Source organism: Chionomys nivalis, chromosome 18 (genome assembly GCF_950005125.1).
Source record: "Chionomys nivalis chromosome 18, mChiNiv1.1, whole genome shotgun sequence".
NCBI lineage: Eukaryota > Metazoa > Chordata > Mammalia > Rodentia > Cricetidae > Chionomys > Chionomys nivalis.
Window position 1 is genome coordinate 26,831,215 of NC_080103.1, and position 24,039 is coordinate 26,855,253.

The 24,039-nt window shown below is 34.4% G+C and overlaps 1 protein-coding gene across 2 annotated transcripts in view; it reads left to right on the forward strand.

Moving 5' to 3' along the window:
• The window catches only part of Col11a1 (collagen type XI alpha 1 chain), a 176,880-nt gene that overhangs the window by 151,193 nt on the left and 1,648 nt on the right, over positions 1-24,039 (forward strand). For both annotated transcript variants that reach the window (XM_057793140.1, XM_057793141.1), the window contains 12 exons: positions 3,948-4,001; positions 4,125-4,232; positions 4,738-4,791; positions 11,135-11,188; positions 12,045-12,152; positions 12,640-12,693; positions 12,794-12,829; positions 12,918-12,971; positions 14,481-14,730; positions 19,205-19,317; positions 20,354-20,422; positions 22,320-22,553. In XM_057793140.1, the coding sequence (XP_057649123.1) occupies positions 3,948-4,001; positions 4,125-4,232; positions 4,738-4,791; positions 11,135-11,188; positions 12,045-12,152; positions 12,640-12,693; positions 12,794-12,829; positions 12,918-12,971; positions 14,481-14,730; positions 19,205-19,317; positions 20,354-20,422; positions 22,320-22,553 (1,188 nt within the window). The remainder of the gene's footprint in view (positions 1-3,947; positions 4,002-4,124; positions 4,233-4,737; positions 4,792-11,134; positions 11,189-12,044; positions 12,153-12,639; positions 12,694-12,793; positions 12,830-12,917; positions 12,972-14,480; positions 14,731-19,204; positions 19,318-20,353; positions 20,423-22,319; positions 22,554-24,039) is intronic.

Consider the following 24,039-nt stretch of genomic DNA (forward strand, 5'->3'; position numbering starts at 1 on the left):
TGATTTTTTGGTCATGTAAAGGGTGACAGGAAGTTTCACACTATGTATTTGTAGTCCGAGATAGCCTATGTGTCAAGACCTAGTGAAGGATCTGAGTATTAAGACCAAAAGTGAAGATTTGTAAACCACATCAGGTAACTTCTTAATTCTCTGTCCCAGAGATAAATAGCCACTGGAGGTGTGTGTTAATGACCAGCATCTTCAGAGACATGACCAATGATTTAACAACCCTCCTACACAATAACTGTAATCATTCTTCAGCAGGCTGATGAGATAGTTCAATACATTACAAACAACACTCTTTAACCCACCCAAAAATGTACAGTCTTCATTATGCATCATATAGATTTTATCCAAAGAAACATATCTTTTATCTTTAATTTGCCCGCTTTGGAGGCAAAAGGAAAGTAAACCAGTAAATGATTTGCTGTAATGATTTATAATGGAAGTTGAAATTGCTAGTAACTAATGTTGCCATTTTTTTCTGCATGAATCTCACAAATGGCTAAGACTAATAGAGTATTGATTAGAACATTGTGTGTGACAATTATACTTAGAAACATCATTCTAATAGTTATTGAACAAGCAGGAAAATTAAGTTATAATATTGTAGCACGTGTACCTTGGATCATGAATCTGTAATATTTGATACCAACACTTATTAATGACCTATGGAATTTCAGCACACAACTTATCTATGTAGTGAGTGTTCAATCCCTAGCCTTCAATTCAAACATTTCTATAATTGATTGTTAAAAGGTCTTCCTTGAAGAAAAGTAAACAGAATCTATAGATCCACAAAAATAACCCAAAATATGGTTCCACCAAGGTTCAATTAGGGGGACTATTGAGTTTAAATATTTTCTTAAATAAAGTATATATTGATATAAATATACATGTATAATATTATAATATGAATATTACCCATATCAGGTACTCTACAAGTACAGTATGTGCTCTTAACTGCTGAGGTATTTTTTTTTCAGCCCAAACTAGTGGGTTTTGGGTTGGGGGGCATACAGTATGTGGGCTACCCAGCACAGCCACATTGGAAAGTCTTCAGGTTAGGTGATGGATTGTTCATAACTATGTATATGGGATTATCATTCCCCACACACCCGTATATACTCAAGTACTTCCTATTACTACTGATGCTGCAGTAAAGTTATAGGAGAGTGGCTTACAAATGGCTCTGAACAACTAGACCCTCAAAAAAGGATTAAGTGACTGCTCTTTCTCACTGTTTTCTCTGACGTTAATAGTCAACAGTCCCACTGGCGATGGTTTCTTATAAGCAGACATAACCTATCTGATGAAGTTGTGGCTGTTTTTTCTACAGTGCTATATTCTACAACACTGAGTCAAATATATTTCACTTTCTTTCTTCCTTTTCTTTCTTTCTTTCTTTCTTTCTTTCTTTCTTTCTTTCTTTCTTTCTTTCTTTCTTTCTTTCTTTCTTTCTTAATTCTTCTCGTATGTATTACATTCCAAACACAGCTTGTCCACCCTTTTCTCTTCCCAGATGCTTCCCTCCACTTCCCCCCTCTCATCCACTCCTCCTTTATTTCCTTCCCTTCATTCCCCTAGAGTTATCAATCAAACATGACATGTCCAGTTACACTAAGCGTAGGCACAAACCCTCCTGTTATGGCTGGATAAGGCAATCCAGTAGAAGGAAAAGGGTTACCAAAGTAGGCAAAGGATCAGAGATAACCTCTACTCCCGCTGTTAGCAGTCCCACAAGAACACAAGATACTTGTCCATAACATGTATGCACAGGACCTAGGTCAAACCCTTACATACTACTTGACTGCTTGTCAGTTAAGTCTCTGTGAACCCCTATGATCCCAGGTTAGTTCATTTGGTGGGCCATTTTCTTGTCTTTCTTCACCCTGAAGTGGATCAAATACACATTTTATACATTGACCTCATCTTCATACATTTTATGTTTGTCTTTGTAAGAAACTTTTGTATATTCCTTATGGTTTTGATTTTACTTTGTAGTTCTTTTCATCATGCATAGCACAATTTGTAGCACAAGTAATATGTACATATTTGCGAACTGAATGGCAGAATGAACAAAATATAAGATCATATTGTAAACTACTGATAGTGGAAAAAATTATATGATGTCATTTTTCATGAGTAAAAAAATAGAATAATAGCATCTTTTAGGGATAAATTTAACTAGTTTATTTTATGCAAACTTATGAGAAACAACTAAAAACAGGTTTCCCATTGGTCTTGAATTTGTCTGTTTGTGTATCCATTGCCGAAGAGAAAGACTGAGTGACTTATAAGGAACAAAATGCATTTGGTTCCTAGCTGTGCAGGCTGGACAGTTCAACATAAGCAGTTTAGAATTAAGGAAAGGACTTCTTACCACATCACCTATGGCCTTTGCAAGCAAACCACAATCGAGGTATCATGAGAAAAAGATGGCAATAGAACAGCAAAGGGAGAGCTCCAGAAGGAGGGATAAAGAAAGGAGAGGAGAGAAAGAGAACTGCTGCTCAGGTGAATTTCATTATTGCATTTCTCTAAATAATTGTTATTGTGATGTTTTTAAAATATATATTCTACTGACTCAGGTAACAATACAATTTCTGCCTCAACATTGTACTGGTAGGAAAAAAACAAAGATTGTGCTCAATGCAAATACTGCTGAATAAACAGATCCACTGGAGCAGGTCCCTCAGGATCTGCTTCTCCCTGTCAAAAAGTAAACCACACGAGCACACCGAAAGCCTGTAGTTAAAGTATCTCTTACAACTCAGCATATTGATACCACCACAGTTCACAGAATTTATACAATTCTTTTGAGGCACCACGAATTTTATTACTAAGTGTGGTTGCAGTCATGCTATTGGAAAAATAAGTGATTTAAAAATCTTCATTGGCTATCACATTTAAAATGAGTTCCTGGAACTAGAGTTTGAAGAAGTGAATGATATTTATTTAATTTGATAAATATAATATTGAGAAGTAACATGAAAGACGAGCCTGCATTCACAGTAAAATACTGAAATACCATCTAAAGCAAAACAAAATATTATCTTCATGTCTCATGAAATGTCACCATTGTATCTACACTGTCCAATCTCCATATCTAATCTCTGTCAATAATGTTAAATGTTATCACTGAGAAAATTACTTAGAGATCATTAGTTCCTTACTAAATCTTTCTTTACATATGCCTTTCTATGATATTTTGAGTATAATCTTTTTTATCTCTAGCCTAGAGTTTTAAAAATCAAATTATTTTTAATCTTACATGTTTGTGAATTAAATCTTCCCATAAGAATGAAACTCCTCAGATTTTTGAGCTTCATTATTGTGCATGTTACTCTTCTTTAGCTGGTGCAAGATCCTAGAAAGCTTGAATATTTAGGTGTTCTTAGATTGAGCCACCTCTGAAACATCCCTAAAGATAAAAATGCAAATAACTTGGATATATTCAAGGAACTCTGAAAATTCAAAATAGCAAATAACCTCTAGCATTCGTATTCACCGTCAGTATTTTTTATAAGCATTTTTTTTCTGAGACTTGGTGTCACTGTGTAGCCCTGGATAACCTGGAACTCATTCTGTAGCCCAGACTTGCCGAAAACTCACAGCAATCCACCTGCCTCTACTTCCATGCGCTGGGTTTAAAATCATGCACTGCTACACCCTGCTCATCAGCATTGTGGAGAAGTTGGGTTTGTACAGTCTTTGTTGATGTTATGTAATGATCTTGACTTTATTAGTTGGTGGCTTATCTTAAATGATCTAAACAGCATTTTTTACATGAAATTAGTGTTAAATTTCACTATCATGTTTTAAATAGAGAAGTAATATGTAACTATACCTTAATAGTCTATCAGCAGTTTCTGCGTTTGCATATAGTTCCTCAGCACTATGTTTTTTAAGATACTACATGTCTAAATACAATTTCCTATTTACAGGGTCCTCCAGGGGCTCCTGGTTCAGAAGGAAGGCAAGGAGAAAAAGGTGCTAAGGTAAGACGTGAAGAAGAGATAAGTTAGGCTGTTTATGCACTGAAAGGCATCTATTTCCACACATTAAACGGTATCATGTGCTTTAACGTTATTAATGTGCCCACATGTTTCATTTTCAAACAGGGAGAAGCTGGTGCTGAAGGACCTCCTGGGAAAACTGGCCCTGTTGGACCTCAGGGTCCTTCTGGAAAGCCTGGTGCCGAAGGCCTTCGAGGCATCCCTGGTCCTGTGGTGAGCATCTGTCCTAAGAGGGACTGCTATAAAAATAACTTTAAATTTCAATATCTTTGAATCAAAATGCTTATAATGTTGTTGCTTCATAACTTACAGTGTGCTTTAAAGAAATCCAGTATTTCTATAGAAGTTATTAAGTGACTGTTTGAATAACTTAAGAATCCATCTAAAAATATTTAAGCATTTCATTTGTATAATGATTTTGTGGTAAAGTTCTAAACTAATAAAGCAGAAGATATCTAAATTCTAATGTCATAGTGATGAAATATTTTGTACATATATCTCTCTGTATGTTTATGTGTTTATATAAGTATGTATACATGTATGCACGAGTGTATATACATGTACACATAAAGAGAATAAAAACAACCTTACAGTGTTTGTGTGTGTTTGAGGTGGTACAATTTACAGATGCCTATTCTTTTCTTTCTGTTTGTCCAACATTTAAAAGTAATAGATATTGTCTTAGATAGCAAACAAAATTTCATTTTCTTTTATGTAGGGAGAACAAGGACTCCCTGGTGCTGCTGGCCAAGATGGACCCCCTGGTCCTCTGGTGAGTGTCATTTTTCTTTATTTATAGAGAATTCCCAAAATAAATTTTTTGTAGGCTAGAATTTGTGAGTGGTGTTTTATAAAGAGGTTTGTACTTTTTAGAAAAGAATATTGCACATTCAAGGAGAAAAACAATATTGCTAATAGAATGTAAAGCATGCAACTTGGCCCAGAGAATATTCCTTCCTCATATCTGTTAGAAGAAGAAATGTCTTTTCTACTCAGAAGAAAATGTTACTAATGTTCCAGCCAGGGATTTTTTTTTTCTCAGTGCAGACAGTTCCCCGAAGTGCATGTGATTAAACTTCTTTTCTGGGCCTTCACTTATGGAGAAATGTCCGCACACGAAGTTGGTAGCTGCCGAAATAAATGGTTTTCTTTTTGAGATTAATAGGTTCAGAAACAGGACATTATGCTGAGCTCTAAGAAGTCATGTGATTATTTTTATGGTGTAGTTGGACCATGAATTTCATGTGCAAGCAGCATGCTTAATAAATGCAGCAAAGCATGCAGGACTCAGACAGTGTCTCAGGGTCCAAAGTTATCCTTGACACAATATGGGCATGAATGAGAATGAAAGCAGGTCCTTCAGAATCATTGTTTGCCCGGTCACTTTCATTTATAAATTGCTTCAATTGGCAAAGGTTTTTAAATATTGATTTTTACATAACTGTGTCGAAAGTATTAATCAAAAAAGTAAAGAATATTGACAGCAGTAAGGGAGTGAGATACATTTTACTTTAAGTAACCAAATCCTTTCTTAAAGTAACTTGAATTTTATTTACAACCCCCTTGTCCAAAACATAGTTTTTACTTAGAATATATACATAGTCAGCAAGCATCAAAAGTGGAACCACATTCTAATCATTCAGGACATATTCGGCTCTTCCTTTCATTAAGAAAGTCACAAGTTCTAACATAGACTCAATAAAATAAATGTGTTAAAATCTTTTGAAAATTGCCCTTCAGAAGTTAGATTACTTATTTAGTAACGAGATAAATGTTGTCAAATCCTTAATTGATTTGATGCATGAGATTACTAGTTACGTACTCCATACATAATCTGATTATCATAGAAATTGAGCCCTGGGCGAAGCTGGGTCAGCTCCAGATCTGCATAACTATTTAGGAAATATTCTCCTCTAATGTGTAAAGTCCTCACTGCAGATTCAGAGTCTGGTAGCACACTGCTTTGCCTAAATATCACCTAAAATTTACCTGTTTTTTTTTTTTTTTCTTGTAATGTTAGATTTTCCAATAAGCATTCTGACCTTTCAGCAGATGAAATAAAAGCACCTTGCTGGAGATTTCCTTTAGCTAATGTTAAAAATAAAACCATCAGACACACCAGCTGATTAAAGTCCACAAAATTTGTGTTTCTAATGCTTAAGTAAATGTGAGTTTACAGTATAAGAAGGATGAACATTTCAAATCATTTTTTGAAAATTACAATGGTAAGCATTAGGATGGCCCAACACACACGTACTCATTCCCTGGCTGCTGGTTTCACTTGGGAATATTGTGATGTAATATATATATACATCATATATATATTATATATATAATTCCTATATATATTCCTAATTTTAATCAATCTGAAATCTGGAAAATGCTATTTAGTCCTCACGAGAATAGGGAGGTAGAGGAGGTATCTGCAGAATGCTGTGTATAATGAACATTTCTACTAAGCTAAGCAAGATTCATTTTAGAAGTAGCACATTTTAATTTGAGTGAGGTATTATTTTGGTTACAGGTTAAATCCACTCACTTTCAAATCAAACACATTGTTTTAAGAAATTAGCAGTCCTATGTGCTTGTGGGATGACATTAGGATCCATGCTCCTCCAACCTCTGCAGTTTCAAAGGGAGAATAGTAAGGGCATCTGATCCTATCCCATTAAATGATATTAAGTTTAATTAAAGTTAATAGAGGTGATATTTCCCGCCTAATAGGTTCTTATGTTTTTAAAATGAGCTCTTTGTGAAGTACTTACATAACTAATGAGTAGTAATATCACTGAGTAAAGAATTATCAAATGAAGGAAATAATTATATTTCTAAATATTGTATTTTTACAGTGTTGTATTTGGAGTGAGTGTGGCTAAATGGTCCCTAAATTCACATTTATATGTATCCAATAATCTGGATTAGAAGTTTCTGACCAGGCAAATGAGATTATTTTTAGAGCAGCTAGAACGTAGCTTGGCGAGTTCTGTGACAGAAGCCAGCAGAGGATGTCATTCCCAGGTCACCTGTGTTTGCTTCCAGTTGCTAAGAAAGTAGAGAGGCTTGTGTGAGGACAGGTTTACAATGAATTTAAAAATTAATCTACTTGAAATTTTTATAGGTAATTCTTTATTCCTTCTAGTTTTCCTCCTAGTTACAAATACATTCACACTCACATCCAAGACTGTGTAGATAGATCTCTGCAACTACCTCCATATAAAGTCTTTTTTTCCCTGCTTCTTGAAAGTGCCTATAACTTCTTATATTCGACTATAGATCTTATTAGAGAGCATTTTATTACTTTCCATGGAAAACTACTGAATTTTAATTTTTTTGTTAATTTTAATATCATTAATATCTTCTTTTTGGAAAATGATGAATACCCGACAGTGTCAATTTTTAAAAATACAAACCTAAGTAAAATTTAAGGTTATTAAATTATAGTTTAAATTTTTCTTTAATGTTCCGCATAAACTATGTAATGGGGTTGTAATACATAACATTCTATCATGTTTAAATGTGGTTAAATGTTAAGATATTTGAATTTTTGCATGTTTAAGTACTACTTCTTACTATTATCCTCTTAGTCAAGTTTGGGGTGTAGAATTTTCTTAAAACCCAGTGCTCTATAGTTGTGAGTTGTAGTTCAAGGCAGATGCTTCACAGGGCATAACAGTTCAGAGGGGAGTGTTCCTGTGTGTATTTCGGACATTTATGAATGCATGGTTGCTGTTTTCCTTTTCTCTTTATTGCTTATGAATTATATATCTCCCCAAGGGCTCTCCATTTATAATATCCTGAAGAGGAAATACCAACATGAAAATTTAGAACATTTTTTTTTATATGCAGAGTTGAAGTTTTTGGTCTCTTCTATACAAAGAGAGAGACCTTGAACTGTCTTCACTGTCCTGACATCACTAATTTTGTTTCTAGTCACTGAAAACATAAAACTGGTTTAGATTAACAGCATCATATCCAGGATGGTTTGCAAATTTTTAGGATCTTACTTAGAATAACATCCTTTACCTCTAAACCCATTTATGAGCAGTATCTATTTTAAAAAGCTTAAAAATAGAGTTAACACTCAAACCATGTTTAGTACATTTCTTCTCAATAATGAACAATTAGAATTGCTAGCATTTCCCCTTACAGTATGATGGAGTAAGAATTTGTGATAATGTTTGCATTGTGTTTTGATATTTATTCAGGCAGTTTTAAAGCTTGTCCTCTTCCATCATGTTAACATTGATATAGTTATTTTTAAATACTGTGAATAAACTCGCGGGTGTAAGACACATGTGTGTCTGTAACAGTGGCTGAGCTGTGGATGCCCCATGAGTGTGCAACTCAGCTTTCCCTCTGATGCAAGAATTTCTATAAACTGTCTTATGTGCCTGGTAAACTGAATATATAATAAGGAAGCAAGAAATATGGTCCCCATTCATGTTTTCAATATGTAGATAATATGCTGATTTTTGACTGGCATATATCAGATTCAACCAGGATTCTCAGTGGTTTCTGTTACTTGTACAAATATGTGGTTCTTTCCTGCAATTATTTTTTGTTAGAACTGCTTATTCATGCTTTCATACATTTTTGTTCTGAACTGAGAATGTCACTTATGCCTGTGATGCCATAAGATCAGTATATTATTATTTGATTATTTTCTTACCCATGTATATTATTTCTTTAAATATGTGCTACTGAAAAGTCATGTAAAGTCATTTTAAAATGGTGCTATATTATTTTGGGAGTCACTTGTACTTCTCTGACAAACCATTGGAAAAGTGGGGGTGTTTCCAAAAATTGACAAGGAATGAACTCTAATCACTTAACTTACTGATAAAGAAAACCTTACTATTTGTGTGTGTTCTTTGCTCTGTATTTGAAGAAGAATATAATGTTGGTGCAAGTCTATAGACTTTAGGGCAATTTCTTGTATTTTCCTGTCAAGTTTGTAAGGTCATGTCTGCTTCTTTGTTAATAAAAGGAATTGTATTACAGTGATCATTTCCAAAACTCTGGCAGTTACTAAAGCTTAGAATAATCTATAGCTAAACTGAAGCACGCTGATCCTCTTGACTTTGTCAGCGAGAATCCTAATTGATATGTTGGTCTTGTGACCTTCCAACCCAATGCATTCACTCATCTTCCTAGAGTTTTTAGTTTGCAAGAATTTTAATCACAATAAACTTTTGAGGCAAAGAAAAATAGTCAAGTATCATATATTATAAAATATAGCTGCAGTCAAAACACTGTATTACAATTTGCTAAAACCATTTCTGGCTCACAAGTAAAGATTTTCAATTAAGATTTGAGAAGTTTAAGCATTTCTTTTGATTCCTTAGCTCAGTTCAGTAAATTCTTTTTTTTTTTTTTTTTTTTTTTTGAGACAGGGTTTCTCCGTAGCTTTTGGTTCCTGTCCTGGAACTAGCTCTTGTAGACCAGGCTGGCCTCGAACTCACAGAGATCCACCTGCCTTTGCCTCCAGAGTGCTGGGATTAAAGGCATGCGCCACCACCGCCCGGCTATTCAGTAAATTCTTATAGTGAATGTTGTCACTCATTCCCCTGTCTGCTTCACAGAAGCCATTTCTGTCTTTAAATTTTTGGAATCTAATTTAGTGCACTTCCTTTGAGACTCACCTTCAATGGTTTGCTAAATTGCCTTGCCTTTCTTGAACACCTATTGCATTCCCCGGTTGAGTGACGCCATCTTCTCGGTTTTTGTCACCACTCCGAGAAGTACTATGAGATAGGCTAAAAGAGCATTTGGGGTTTCAGATTCCTGGATTTAAAATGCATGTCCATTCTAATAAGTTAAGTGACACTTAACTGGATGCGAAAATTACTTTGGTAATATTGCTGTGAATATTGAAGATGTAGAATTAAATTATATTGGAATCATTGAGTATCTAATATATCTTTTTCTCCAGAGAACACAATTAAATCAGCTTATATTTAAGAGAGTATAAACAGAAAATGAAATAAGAATTTAGAGACTTACCTATAGCCGCTTATGATTTCAAGTTAGTATCCTAGATGTCATCTTTTAATCCTCTACAGGATTAGTTATCATTTTAAGTCATCCCAATATGCTTGTTACAGAAACATCACAATATAATGTTTTTCTGACTTTTCTGTATTTTCAATATCATTTGATTATTAAAATCTTGAATTATTTTTAAATTTTACTGAAAATATTGTAATCTTTGAAATTAGGGTTTATTATCAAAATATTTATGAATTGCACATATAAATCCATTTTGCTTCAGTTATTATAACTAATAATTTATGCTTTCTTCTCAGGTGAGCAACTATATAGTTGTATCTTATTTCAAATTTCATGTTCATTTATTTAACCAAAATTATCAGTATTATGATTACTCATTAACTTCATGATATTTTAAGACCATAAATTTCTCTATAATCCCGAGAAATGCAATAACACTGGTTATTATTAACTTTTACTGAATTCTGTAAAATACAGAGTTCATACAACTCAAAATGTAAATGTTAATTCATAGGCTTTTTTTGACATTGAGACACAATTCTTGGCAGAAGAATTAGATATTAGAAAAAGAATGATATTTTTTTATTTTGTTTTGTTGTTGCCCTTCCTTCCTTCCTTCCTTCCTTCCTTCCTTCCTTCCTTCCTTCCTTCCTTCCTTCCTTCCTTCCTTCCTTCCTTCCTTCCTTCCTTTTCTTTCTTCCTTCCCTTTCTTTCTTTCTTTCTTTCTTTCTTTCTTTCTTTCTTTCTTTCTTTCTTTCTTTCTTTCTTTCTTTCTTTCTTTCTTCTTTTGCTCTAAGGTGCAGGGAAGTAAAGACATAGTTCTGAGACCAGCTACTGTCCCTAATGCAGAAGCCAGAGACAGTATGCTCACATAAGAAAGGCTGAACAAGAAGCAGAGAGGAGGTCTTATCCTGGAAGCCCATAGCCCTGTTGCGATCCCTACAGTTCTATGCCAGCCACTAGGCCTGGAGGCCAGATTTCTATAGCCTTCCAGAAGCATACCACCAAGGGAAAGAGAATCAAACACAAGGTCTTTTGGGGGACATTTCCCATTCAAACCATAGCACTCATTCTCAATACATTTATTTATTTTTGTTTTTATTCAGGGACCTCCTGGTTTACCTGGTCTCAAAGGTGACCCTGGCTCCAAAGGAGAAAAGGTAAAAGTAAAAAAAAAAAAGTGTCATTAGGATTTTATAATAGCAATAGCAGATGTGACAACATTTTCAAAGGCCTTTGCAAACTCTACCACTGTCGTTTTGATTATGCGTAAAGATAACAATTCTCAGACTCTCAAGTGTATTTAGAGAAGGAAAATCTGCAGATAGTAGGGGAAATGCTGCACCATGAGTGCTATCTCTTTATAATGAGCCCTTTGAAAAGACACTCTTTGGAGAGAGAGAGCATATGGTTATGCTAAATAACTCCCCCCAAAAATAGACTGAATAGCTGTGGCCATTTTTAGGGTTGTAAGCATGAAAGTAAAGTTTTAGTCCAGAATGGTTTTTTTCAAACAATAATATGCTCTCCCAGATTTTATATTGTGTTTTGCCACATAAGGAAACCGAGTCATTTGTATAATGGAATTAGTACAGTTAGGATGTTTTCTATATCTCTAGGACTCTTTTAAAGACAAACCAGTCCCCAAAGAATAGGAAACATTTCATATTAAATGAAATGCTTACTAAAATAATGAGTTCTCTGGTTGTTATGATACCAACACTCCATTTGGACTTTTTAAAAACGTTTTTTGTAAATGAAGCACTAATGGTTATTATTATTTTTTCAGAAATTTCTTTTATCAGCAATAAATCTGCTCTTCCTGTAAGCAGTAAATGGTCCTTAGATGGAGGTTTTACACTTTAAATTTCATACAGAAGTGTTATCCAATCTCCCTCCATTCCTTTAATATTATGTTTTATGGATCTAATAATCAAGTATTTTATGACAAAAATTTAATCATGGCTCTAACTTACTTATTATATTACTGAACTTTATTGTCTTTCTTCTCTATAGGGACATCCTGGTTTAATTGGATTGATTGGTCCTCCGGGAGAACAAGGGGAAAAAGGTGACAGAGGTCTCCCTGGGACTCAAGGTTCTCCGGGAGCCAAAGGGGATGGGGTGAGTACAGACAGCTCTCCCACTTCATTTTACCAGCACAAATATAGATGCACAATTACACAGTGTTCATCATAATTATCAGCATGCTTTAAGGAACTCTTACTCTATTCTGCTTTACCCATTCTGTTTTTTTAATATTTTAATAAATTAAAAATAAAATTTAAGTTTAAAAAATATACAATGTCATAGACCTTTGTACAAACTGTTCTGGAATCCATGTCACATGTTGACTTTTTTTTTTTGAAAGCTACAGGGATGCCTAAATGTATGTATGTCCACATAGTCTTCATGGTTTAGACATAATGGGAAAGCCCTGTATTACAATGAATGGCAACAAGTTTGGATTGTCCCTCAAAGAGTCTCACTTATTCATAATAAAACATTATTACATGTTTTTAAATGTTCAGAGTTTTTGCAGTCAATGTGCAAACATGAAGATGAAATGAAATTAGAAAGTAATTAAATTTGATGCTGTTTTTCCCCCTAGGGCATCCCAGGTCCTGCTGGTCCCATTGGCCCTCCTGGTCCTCCAGGATTACCAGTAAGTTCAAGAGAAAGGAAATATGAGGTAAAATGACAAGCATGTCAGTGCAATCTATAGTCCACACTTTTACCTGTGGCTTTGTCTTTGTGTTTTCTAGGGTCCTGCTGGCCCGAAGGGTAACAAAGGATCTTCTGTAAGTGCTTTGTTTTCATATTAGTATTCAATGAAGCCTGTTGAATTTCCCTCTCACTTCATAGACTTTCCTGTTTTCCTTCTAACAGGGACCTACTGGACAGAAGGGCGACAGTGGTCTGCCAGGACCTCCTGGGCCTCCAGTAAGTATATATTAGCAAGAAATATACTATATCAATAGAAATATGGATGCAGGCTATTTTTTTCTCTGGACTTACATGACAAAGAGAAAAGCAAATTCTATCAAAATATTGATTTTTGTAGGAAAATGCAAATAGGCCACTTAGGTAATCAATCTATGTGTCAAGATTCATGTTTTAATTGATATCACTCCTTAAATATAAAGATTTTTAAATTGTATATTATAGCAAACATCCGTTTGTCAAGATAACCATGAGCACTTTGGTCACCTGTAATGAGACTTACAGAATAGATGCCCACAGAAATAGATTTACAACTGACTCCAGACATCAAGATGAAAGATCGGATCCCAGGGTGGTTTTTTTTCCCTATTGTAATAAGAAATAGTGATAGCACAACACGAAACCGTAATAGCTAAATAAGTGTCATTTATTAACAGTGATATTTCCCAAAACCTTAATACTAACGTGTAGACAGACCTATATTTAAGAAATCATATTCTGTTTTTATGGGATTTTGTTTGTTTGCTTTTAGTTGAAGTTCCGTCAACTGTATGTGTAATGGTTTAATCAGACCTCAGGGCTGAAGACCAGCAGAGTGTCACTGGAGGCTGGGAATCCTTAAAGGGTCACAGGCTTGGCTTTCTCTAAAAACTGTAGGGGAAGAAACTATTTGAACTTCTAAGCGCATACATGACATCCTTTTTCCTAGCCTCTCAGCCTTGTCTACATCTATGTTTCTGTGATCCCATTTTCTTTTCTTTTTTTATCAGAACATCAGTCATGACACACTAGGCCTCCCCAGTGACTTCATCGTATTTAATCAGATCTTCAGTCATCCCAGTTATAGGAAAGATTTCAATCTGAATTTTTGTCCTGGGGGTCAGAAATGTTATATGTTTAGATACATTGGGCACGTTATAACCAGGAATGATACAGATTAACTCTTTAGTGCGGTTCTGCTCTTACAAGTGGGTAAATTTAAGTTGACGGTATTTACTTCCAAAGTAGTACATATATTCATATTTGAAAATGATAATGGGGCAAATTTTTTAATCCTTCAGAAGCAGTTTTTATTGAATAAAATAGACAAGTTTGGATACCCAAAAAGCTGAGTAACAGTGTTTAAATTCTCAGAAATTCTAGTTCATAGTTCTGGATATGCTATATACATCAAGACTAATTTAATAAATAACAGAAAACCTGTGTAGCATGTTAGCACAATTCCTAACTATGTTAGTTTACAGATAGTGTACCAGCCAATGGCCAGATTTATGCATCTACTTCAGTATGTCTACTATATTCTTTTTAAAAATTCTTATAAAAAAGTTTTTATAAAAGAACATATATATATATGTTTAATAATCTTTTCATATGGTATGTATGATCAGTTTAGCTACAGATAACTAACCCAAATAACTTCTAAAAAGAATATAATAAGTAGTAAATTATTTAAATTCAGAAAATAATTTCTTTTCTGAAATACTGATGTTCATGTGAATTCCCTTCCAGGGTCCTCCTGGAGAAGTCATTCAGCCACTACCTATTTTGTCACCCAAAAAAACAAGAAGACATACAGAAAGCATTCAGGCCGATGCAGGTGATAATATTCTCGACTATGCAGATGGAATGGAGGAAATCTTTGGTTCCCTCAATTCTCTGAAACAAGACATTGAACATATGAAGTTTCCCATGGGCACTCAGACGAATCCAGCACGAACATGCAAAGACCTGCAGCTTAGCCATCCAGACTTCCCAGATGGTATGTCAATAACAACTCAGCAAATTCCCTGGGCTGCTCAGCCACTGCAGTGCCTTGTTAGCATATTCATTTTTATTAATAAAATAAATATAGTGTCTAAATAAAACTAAAGCAAATAACTATCACTTTTAGCCTTGTAGATGGGGGGGGGAGCTTATTTACACTATGCAGTCCAAGAATTGCTCTGGAAAATTCTCCGCAATATCATGTTTCATTAAATTTTGCCAAGATTACTTTTGAATCCTCATCATTAACACAAATATATTTGGCCATGTAAATGACTAACCTTATGTTAAAATGATTGCATTAATACTAACTAATACAGATATGTTAATATGATTTAGTACATTATTCTGCATAATATGTATAAGATTAAGTAGCTTAACAGCTGAATATTTGATCCAAGAAATTTGTCAATGCAATATTTAAAAATCTTGATGACTTGTGACAAAAATTTAGTTTTCAGAGCTGGAGGAGATTAAGATCACTGACTTCTCTTGCAGAGTTTTGGGCTTAGTTCTCATCACCCACATGGTAGCTCCCAACTGTTTGTCAGTCTAGTTCCAGATGATTCTAGGAAATTGTGGCCTCCACAAGCATCAGTATGCACGAATTATATAAATATACATTTGGACAAAATGATCATAGACATAAAATAAAACTAAATCTCTTTTCAAAATCATTTTCCTTTGATGCACACATAACCAGAACAACTACAACCAACTTACTTAATACTAATAATGTTTTACTGTGCCTACAGCCTGAAATGACTCGTGTTGTAATAATGAGCGGCAGGGCTGCGTCCCCGGCACCCAGCCGCCCACATGGCGAGCTTATGCCCCGAAATAATTACACGGAAACTGTATTCTTTTGAACCCTGCCTGGCCCATTAGTTCCAGCCTCTTATTGGCTAGCTCTTACATATTGATCTAACCCATTTCTAATATTCTGTGTAGTACCACGAGCTGGCTTACCAGGAAAGATCTTAACCTGCGTCTGTCTGGAGTGGGCGAATCATGGCGACTCCTTGACTCGGCTTCTTTCTCCCAGCATTCTGTTCTGTCTACTCCGCCTACCTAATTTTCTGTCCTATTGAAGGGCTAAGGCAGTTTCTTTATTTAACCAATGAAAGCAACAGATTAATACAAGACCCATCTCCATCAGACTCGTATCTTTACTTTCTGGGAAATGAACAATTTGGGGGTGATGAAAAGTTGGTAAAGTCATCTAATTAACAAACTGTTGAGTACTAAATATTTTTCCAGTTCTTGGTCTTCTACTTTATTCTGATATATTCCCATATCTCTTTTACTTCCAGGAAAGTACTGTTTTGCATGATTGATTTTAAATTAATATTAAAATTCATGTGTACATAACTCAGTACTTCCCAGAAAAGTCAAATATAAGTCATAAGTGGCACACTATTAAAAAAAAGTCACAAAATTGTATTATCTAAAGCATAGTCCATTAACACAAAAACACACTAATTGGATCCTACATAAATAAGTATCCATGGTTCTTAAATCGGTATTTATTTCAAAAGATAACCTTTAGTGCGGTGACTTATAAAGAGATTTCTAATTTTAAATGGCATCATTTCCACAAAGAGATGATGTGCTTTTCTAGCAAACATGCTAGAAAATTACTCTCGCTACTCTGTTGAAAATCACTGGCGATCAACAGGTAGCTGCCAAAATCATTGGGTTCTGAAATGAATATAAATGAATATGACTCTGTCATGCAAGCTGTACACGTCAAAACTCAATGAATGATTTAATCATGTGAAACTAATCACTGAGTGTAAACATGAGAACCTGTATTATGAATCACGTATGATGTAGAAGCAGAACTAAAATGAGAAATACTGTAAAGTCCAGAAATGTTGATCTGCCTGTGTGCTATGCTTTCCAGTAATCTCTATATAGCACCCCACTTCATTCGTACTTTTAGTACTTTTGTACTCTAATTAAATGAGATTGTCTCTATTTGTTATATATTTATGAGCATTATTGAGCAGTGATTCTACCTACAGGAACTTAAAGCTAAATTATAAAATATAAATATAAAGCTAGAGAAGCTGGGCGGTGGTGGCGCACGCCTTTAATCCCAGCACTAGGGAGGCAGAAGCAGGTGAATCTTTGTGAGGCCAGCCTGGTCTACAAGAGCTATTTCCAGGACAGTCCCCAAAGCTACAGAGAAACCCTGTCTCAAAAAAACCATATATATATATATATATATATATATATATATATATATATATATATATATATGATCTAACTAATATAGATAGGAAAACACAAGATAGCATATTATGATATTTGTTATGGAAATAGTATGAACTCATACAATAGGAAGATGGCTCTACTTTGAATAATTTTGAAGATTTTATTTCCTCTGAAATTATAAAGAGATCATCAGTCAAGCTGTAAATCAAAAGATTATTCTAAGAAAAATGTGGTAAACTTTTTCAAAGTTATGATGTAGCAAGACCCTCATGTTTTTGTAAAACCAAAAAATAATAGCTAAGGCTAAGCAGTGGTGAAGAGCCTGCTAAGTGATTTGTAGCAAATTAAAAGAGCACAAAACAGTGTCAATGGAGGCTGATTAAGGAGCTAATAGAGTATTCTATAAAAAAATGATACCAAAATTTACAGAAAAGTTAGTCTTAACCAAGTGATATATAAATTAGAGATAAATTGAACATAGTATCTTTGGGATATGGAACCGCTTTAGCGTTCTAATGTTTTTATCTATTTTTATATGCTTGAGTATTTTGCATACATATGTGAACCACATGCATACCTGATGGCACAGAGGCCAGAAGAGTGTAGTGGATGCCCTGGTACTGCAGCTACCTCCATTTAGATCCTGGGAAATAAATTGAGATCATCTGGAAGAACGGCCAGTCCTTATAAGTGCTGAACCACCCTCCAGCCCTGATAGTCAACCAGTTCACTGAACAAATGTATCTTAAGAATTCCTCTATTAATATATAATTGTATTATTTAAAGATATTTAAGGACACTGTTAAAGAATGGAAAGAACTGATGCAAAATAAAAGAACTGATACAGTTTTTCCTGTGAGATTCAAAATTATATATTCCTAAAAGTGTATAAAATATTAAACATAGTGTGATTGCAAAAATCATAGATTATTTTTTGTTTACTTGCATGGTTTTCCTTATGATCTCAGCTTGTTTCAAATGTGGATATGCTCAGAAAAAATGTGAATATTTTTGTTACTTAAGGTACTCAAGTTACATGAAAAACATAGATCTATTGAAATTAAAGAACTTCATCTAATTATTTCAGGTATAGATAGCATAGAATTAGTTGATACTCTATTTTTCAAAGTCCCAGTACTAAATGATCAATTAGAGCTTCTTAAGTTTTAACTGGGACTAGAGAGATGGCTCAGTGGGTAAATATGTTACATAAGCATGATGTGAATTTTGAGCTCCAGTTCTTCCATAAATACTAATTGTGTAGAAGAAGAGCCCAGAGATTCCCAGAAGCTCACTAGCCATCCAGTATGCAAGAATCAAGGGATTCCCAGGAGTTCACTAGCCAGCCAGTATGCCACATGGAAAATCTCCAGGTTCAGTGAGAGACTGTCTCAAAACAAAAGGTAGAACAATAGAAGAAAACACACAAATTTATCATTTTTCTCCACCCACATGCACATACATGTGCAAATGTACATATATTACAAGCACAAACATTCAACTTATACACAGAAACTTAACTTATAACCAGTGGACTGCTGTAATTCAAATCTTATTTGATCTGAAGTAGCAATCTAAGTATTGCAGGAAGAGAGCAAAGAAATCACCACATAGCCAATTTATCTTCTAATAACCCTGAGTAAAAACGCAGTGTTTAGTGAAATAATATGTTATATTACTCTCGTTATTTACCATCTTCATTCACAGAACACCAAATAATAGTCATTAACATAATTGTTTTCTCTTCAACATGTGGCTTTAATAGCAGAAAGAAGTTTGTTATAGGATGCTGTTCAAAAAGAAATTGTATTTACTATAAGAAATTTTGCTATAAAATAATGTTACAAATCCCAGTGCAATGTAGATCAATCAACTTCTTTTGTTAGACATGAAAATATGTTGATTACAAACCTGAGATTACTAAAATATGATGATACATGTGTGATGTGGGCTCAAGTGCACCTGATTCTAATTTGAATGAAGATTTAATATGAATGGATAAACATAATGTTGAAAGGGTTACATTTTAACTGAATCCTAAATAGACAGTGATGCTAATAATTAAAATGATTATTCCAAATGATTGTTTAGGCTCTTTACAAATAATTGAAGCAAAAGTGAAATGAAATAACTCTACTCAAGTATACACTGATATATAGCAAAATCAAAGCATAAAATTTCATATCTAATGCATTTTCATTTTCATACTGTTGGCTTTATATATGAGATGTTATTGCTTTAACTTCTAGGTGAATATTGGATTGATCCTAACCAAGGCTGTTCGGGAGATTCCTTCAAAGTTTACTGTAATTTCACAGCTGGCGGTGAGACATGCATCTATCCAGACAAAAAATCTGAGGGAGTAAGTACCAATCTGTTTGGTGGTAGATGTTGACAGTTCCTGCCATGTTTTTGCAATATTGAAATAAACAGAAAAATTACACTGTAGTATTTTCACTTCTCTGCTTTTCTTTCAGGGTAATTAGAACATTTCATTTGCATAAATATGAATAAGGCACCAAACTGATGCACACGATTTACAGACCCTTCTTTCCTTTATTTTCTACCCAGATGTATTCTTTAAGCACCTGCTTGCTCTCAAAGAATTCTATGGCTTTCCATGACACAGCACAGCTGAATCTCAGTTCTTAGAGTGTGCATGGTATTCTCTGCCCAATTATTACATGATAGAACTCGCAGCTGCATATTATGCGCAAAGTGCAATATTTTGTAAAATATTAATCTCTTCTTTCAGTGAACATATGCCAACTTTATGTCTATTTTTTGAATACTTAGTCTCACCAAAGAAATTTCTTGACTTTACCGCACAGTTATGGACACTTGAGGTGTATCTCTTAAGATGCAGACAGATATTCATTATGAAGAAGTGTACTCAACTTACATAATTATATTTCTCTCATGCTGTTTAAGTAGGGCAATAAATGTCATTTTCTTAGTAAGCACTGTGAGCAGTCAGATGGTTGAAAACTACTTCAGATAAGTGGTCTAACTTTATGTGTGGGAAGTCTTTTGAGAAGAAAAGTCTATGATTTGAGGTTGTTTGCTGGGACAGGATCTTCCCTAGGAAAAGACATAAGAGGTCTTGCTTACACAATACATAAGATATAGCTTACATAATTTCTGTTCCCTAATATCCTGTAACATTCTTTTTGAGTTAGCCTCTACCTTTATTTTTCGGCAGAAAATATATCAGGAAGCAAATGACTCAGTCTTCATTCTATTTCTTTCATCTAGTTTGAAGTTTGCTCAGATCCCATTTTGTATAATATAAGGCCTATAGGATTTGGAACACGTTTTAGCCTCCTAATCTTAGTACAATAGTCTGATACATATGTATACAAAGCTTTTCATCATTTTTTCTCATTCTTTCACAACAGGTAAGAATCTCATCATGGCCAAAGGAGAAACCAGGAAGCTGGTACAGTGAATTTAAGAGGGGAAAACTGGTAGGTTGTTTCTTTTTTTTTTTTTTTTTGATTTTTTTTTAATTTTTTTTTATTGAAAAAAAAATTTTCCGCCTCCTCCCCGCCTCCCATTTCCCTCCCCCTCCTCCCGCCCCTCTCCCCCTCCCCCCACTCCTCTTCTCCTCCCTCTCCAGTCCCAGGAGCAGTCAGGGTTCCCTGCCCTGTGGAAAGTCCAAGGTCCTCCCCCGTGCAACAAAAGCTCAAACTCCTTAGGTGAAACTCCAACTATTCATCCTCAGAAGTTCAATGCCAAAGCACAAATGATGCTTGCAGTATGGTTCCTAACATTTGCCAGTCTGGGAGGTCTTAGTCATCAATAGTATCTTAAAGCCTAAAGATTTGAATCAAAATAACCCAAAATATTTCTGCAAAAAAAAAGGATGATCAAATGAAAACTTGAGTTTAACATCATAGACTGTTTTCTCTAAAAATAGCAAGAGTCAAAACCCAGCACCTACTTACTATCTCTGACTTTACCCATTCTAATTTATGTCTGCTTGAAAGCCAGTTATTCTTTGTTCCTCATTTCCCTAAGAACTTATGGAAATTGGAATGTTTTCCCACTCACTGATAGTTTCAGGTATGTTGTAAACCAAATGACCGCTCCTTTGTATGAAGTTCGGTTTTACTTAAATATTGCTATATAATTAAAAATTCGACTTAATAATTGCTAGAGATAATGTAAGATTAAGGCCCTAACTAAAATTATATTAAAAGCTGTTAAAATATAAATTTTTAATATATTAGGAATTTCTCAAAATTTCTCACTAATCTTGGTAATTAATTACTTATTAATGTAATATTTTAAATGGTATTACTTGCCACTGGTAATGATTTATGCATTTAATTTCCTTAACTTGTACACACACCTATCCATATTAAGTAATGACTTGTAGTGGAGTCTTGCACCTGTCTTAAAATTTCCTTGTAAGCCATCAAGCTACATGCTAAATACTCATGGTGCATTTTCATCTGTATGAGATGCAACACACATATCTAGAATTGTGTGTGTTAATTTTATTTTAATTTATTTTACTATGTATAGAGCACATCTCAAATACATTTTCAACCTCATAAGAATATCATCTAGTTTGTTAATTAGTAGGGTTAAGTAACTGAATTTTAAGGGGGGAGACTACAGACTTGCATAGTCTCAGTCTATAATCTGAATGGGTTTAAATATTAGACTATATACATTTTAAGAACACAGACATTTCAATGATGCCAAATAAAATAATTTATAAAGATGTTGCACCATAATAATTTGTAGCTAAGAATATTTTCCTTCTTAAATATGAAATTATTGATGCAATATTGCCTAAAATTTTCTGGGTCATTATGCTTGGTGATGTTGATAAAATAAAGCTATAAATTATCTGAAAATGGATAAATTCACATCTATTCTAAAAAACCAAAAGCTTCATAGAAGACCAGGGCATGATTAAAGATACAGTTAAGTAGATATATTATAAAATTTCTGAAAATCAAATAGTTTAAAAACCAACCTTTATTTCACACCAGAATTTCTCAATTTTTGTTTTACTACTGTCTTAGAGTTAAAGGATGCATAGTTATGTTGAAATATCTCTTGGAGATAAGACATTTGTTTTCTTATAGTACTGACTGATCAGAAAGCCAAAACAGACAAAGTGAATCTGTTATAAAGCTAAACAGTATTGTAGTAACTGAGGTATCGGGATGGTAACAGGGCTTTTAGAAAAGACTCTCATTCTGGGGCAAGTCATATTGCTTCATAAAATGATAATATTCTACTGAGTATCACCAAGCCCTGCCAGTAACATTTCACGGCCAGTGCTGAATTCTTTATATCAAGAAAAATGAAAAGTCCACATGTGCCTTTTTATTCTTTTCTTTCCAGCTCTCATATTTAGATGTGGAAGGCAATTCCATTAATATGGTGCAAATGACATTCCTGAGACTCCTGACTGCCTCTGCCCGACAAAATTTCACCTACAACTGCCATCAGTCAATTGCGTGGTATGACATGTCATCGGCAAGTTATGATAAAGCACTTCGGTTTCTGGGATCCAATGATGAGGAGATGTCCTATGAGAACAACCCACACATCAAAGCGTTGTATGATGGCTGTGCGGTGAGTTCAGTCTCAGTTTGCCTTCGCTACTGGGTGGATATGAGGCAGTGTGGACAGCCTTGCTATGGCTCAAGACCAAATGTCTCTCTTAAAATGGATACCAATTGTTATTAAGATTTGTGCTTATCAGTGGCATATCAAGATAAATCATATTAGAAACCACTAAGGAACATGAATGAGCACACATGTGCACACACACTGTACACACATACTGTACACACATATATACACACCAGTACTCTGGAATATACACCTAAACATCTCATTTTGAAGATATAATAGAAGATAGTATTAGTTCATGTGTTATTTTGTCTACTTCCAGTATCTGAAAAATATTGCCAGCAGTCACTCAAAAAAAAAAATAAAATAAAACAACATAGTTACTCTCAAAGTCCATGATTTTAAAATGACAGAGGGTATAAATACCATTGTGTCATTTATAGAGCAAATGACTTTTCATGTCTTTCCTCTGGAAAGATCAATATACTAGCTTTAGAGCTGCTAATTTTCACTCCTGTCTGATGAAACATTATTTTAGCACATGGGAATTCCATATCCTAGCTAATGCTTCAGCTTAGTGTTAATGACTAGAGACGTCTCAACTGCAAGCAACAAAGTTCATGATTTTAGCCAAGTGAGTCTGATCCAAGAGGAACAAAAAAGAGAAAATAAGTGCATGAGCAAAGCTATAAAACTCCCCAGGGTATTTCACTGTTAGGTTTATAAAATTAAAATACAGTAGTAGAAATGTTTTGACTGTTATCTTACTGATTTGTGAACACTCTAATTGGTGGTATTATCCTGGGAGAACGGAGCCTAAAAATGGGGCAAACTAAGGTCTCAAGCAGTACCCAATTTTATTTAGAACATCAGATAATTTATATTCTGAAGGTTAAGCAACATCAAATGATCAAGTTCACATGAGTTCAGTCTGCAAAGAAACTCAAGGACAGGATATGCTTGGAAACATTTTTGAATAACCAAAGCTATGTATAATTTAAGGCACACTCACTCCAATGTCCTACAGCTGGGAAGGCACACAAATGCACATTCCAAGAGCAAACCCACGTATAGGAGGAACAGAGGTCATAAGACTCTTGTCTTGTTTTCTTGGAGATTTTTTTTTCACAAACTCTCAGAATCTCCCTCACATAGCTCCATTCTTGGGTCATGTTCTGACACACTTCATTCTGATTTCTCATAATATAATTATGTTTCTGCCCCTGTATACCTAATGTTGTAAGGATTTTCTTATTCATGTAAGATTGAATATGAACATTTCATATTGAATTATATGTTCTAATCCAGACACTTTTAACCGTGAATAATATAAAATAGCAAGTATAATTGTCAACAAAATTGAAACCATCATGGGACATCAGTGATAACGAATGAACTCTTACATAGTTATCGGGGCTCTCCCTTCTCTCATTGTCTTAGCTCAGATTAGATAGTTAACAAAGAAAATACCATGGATCTTAATAAT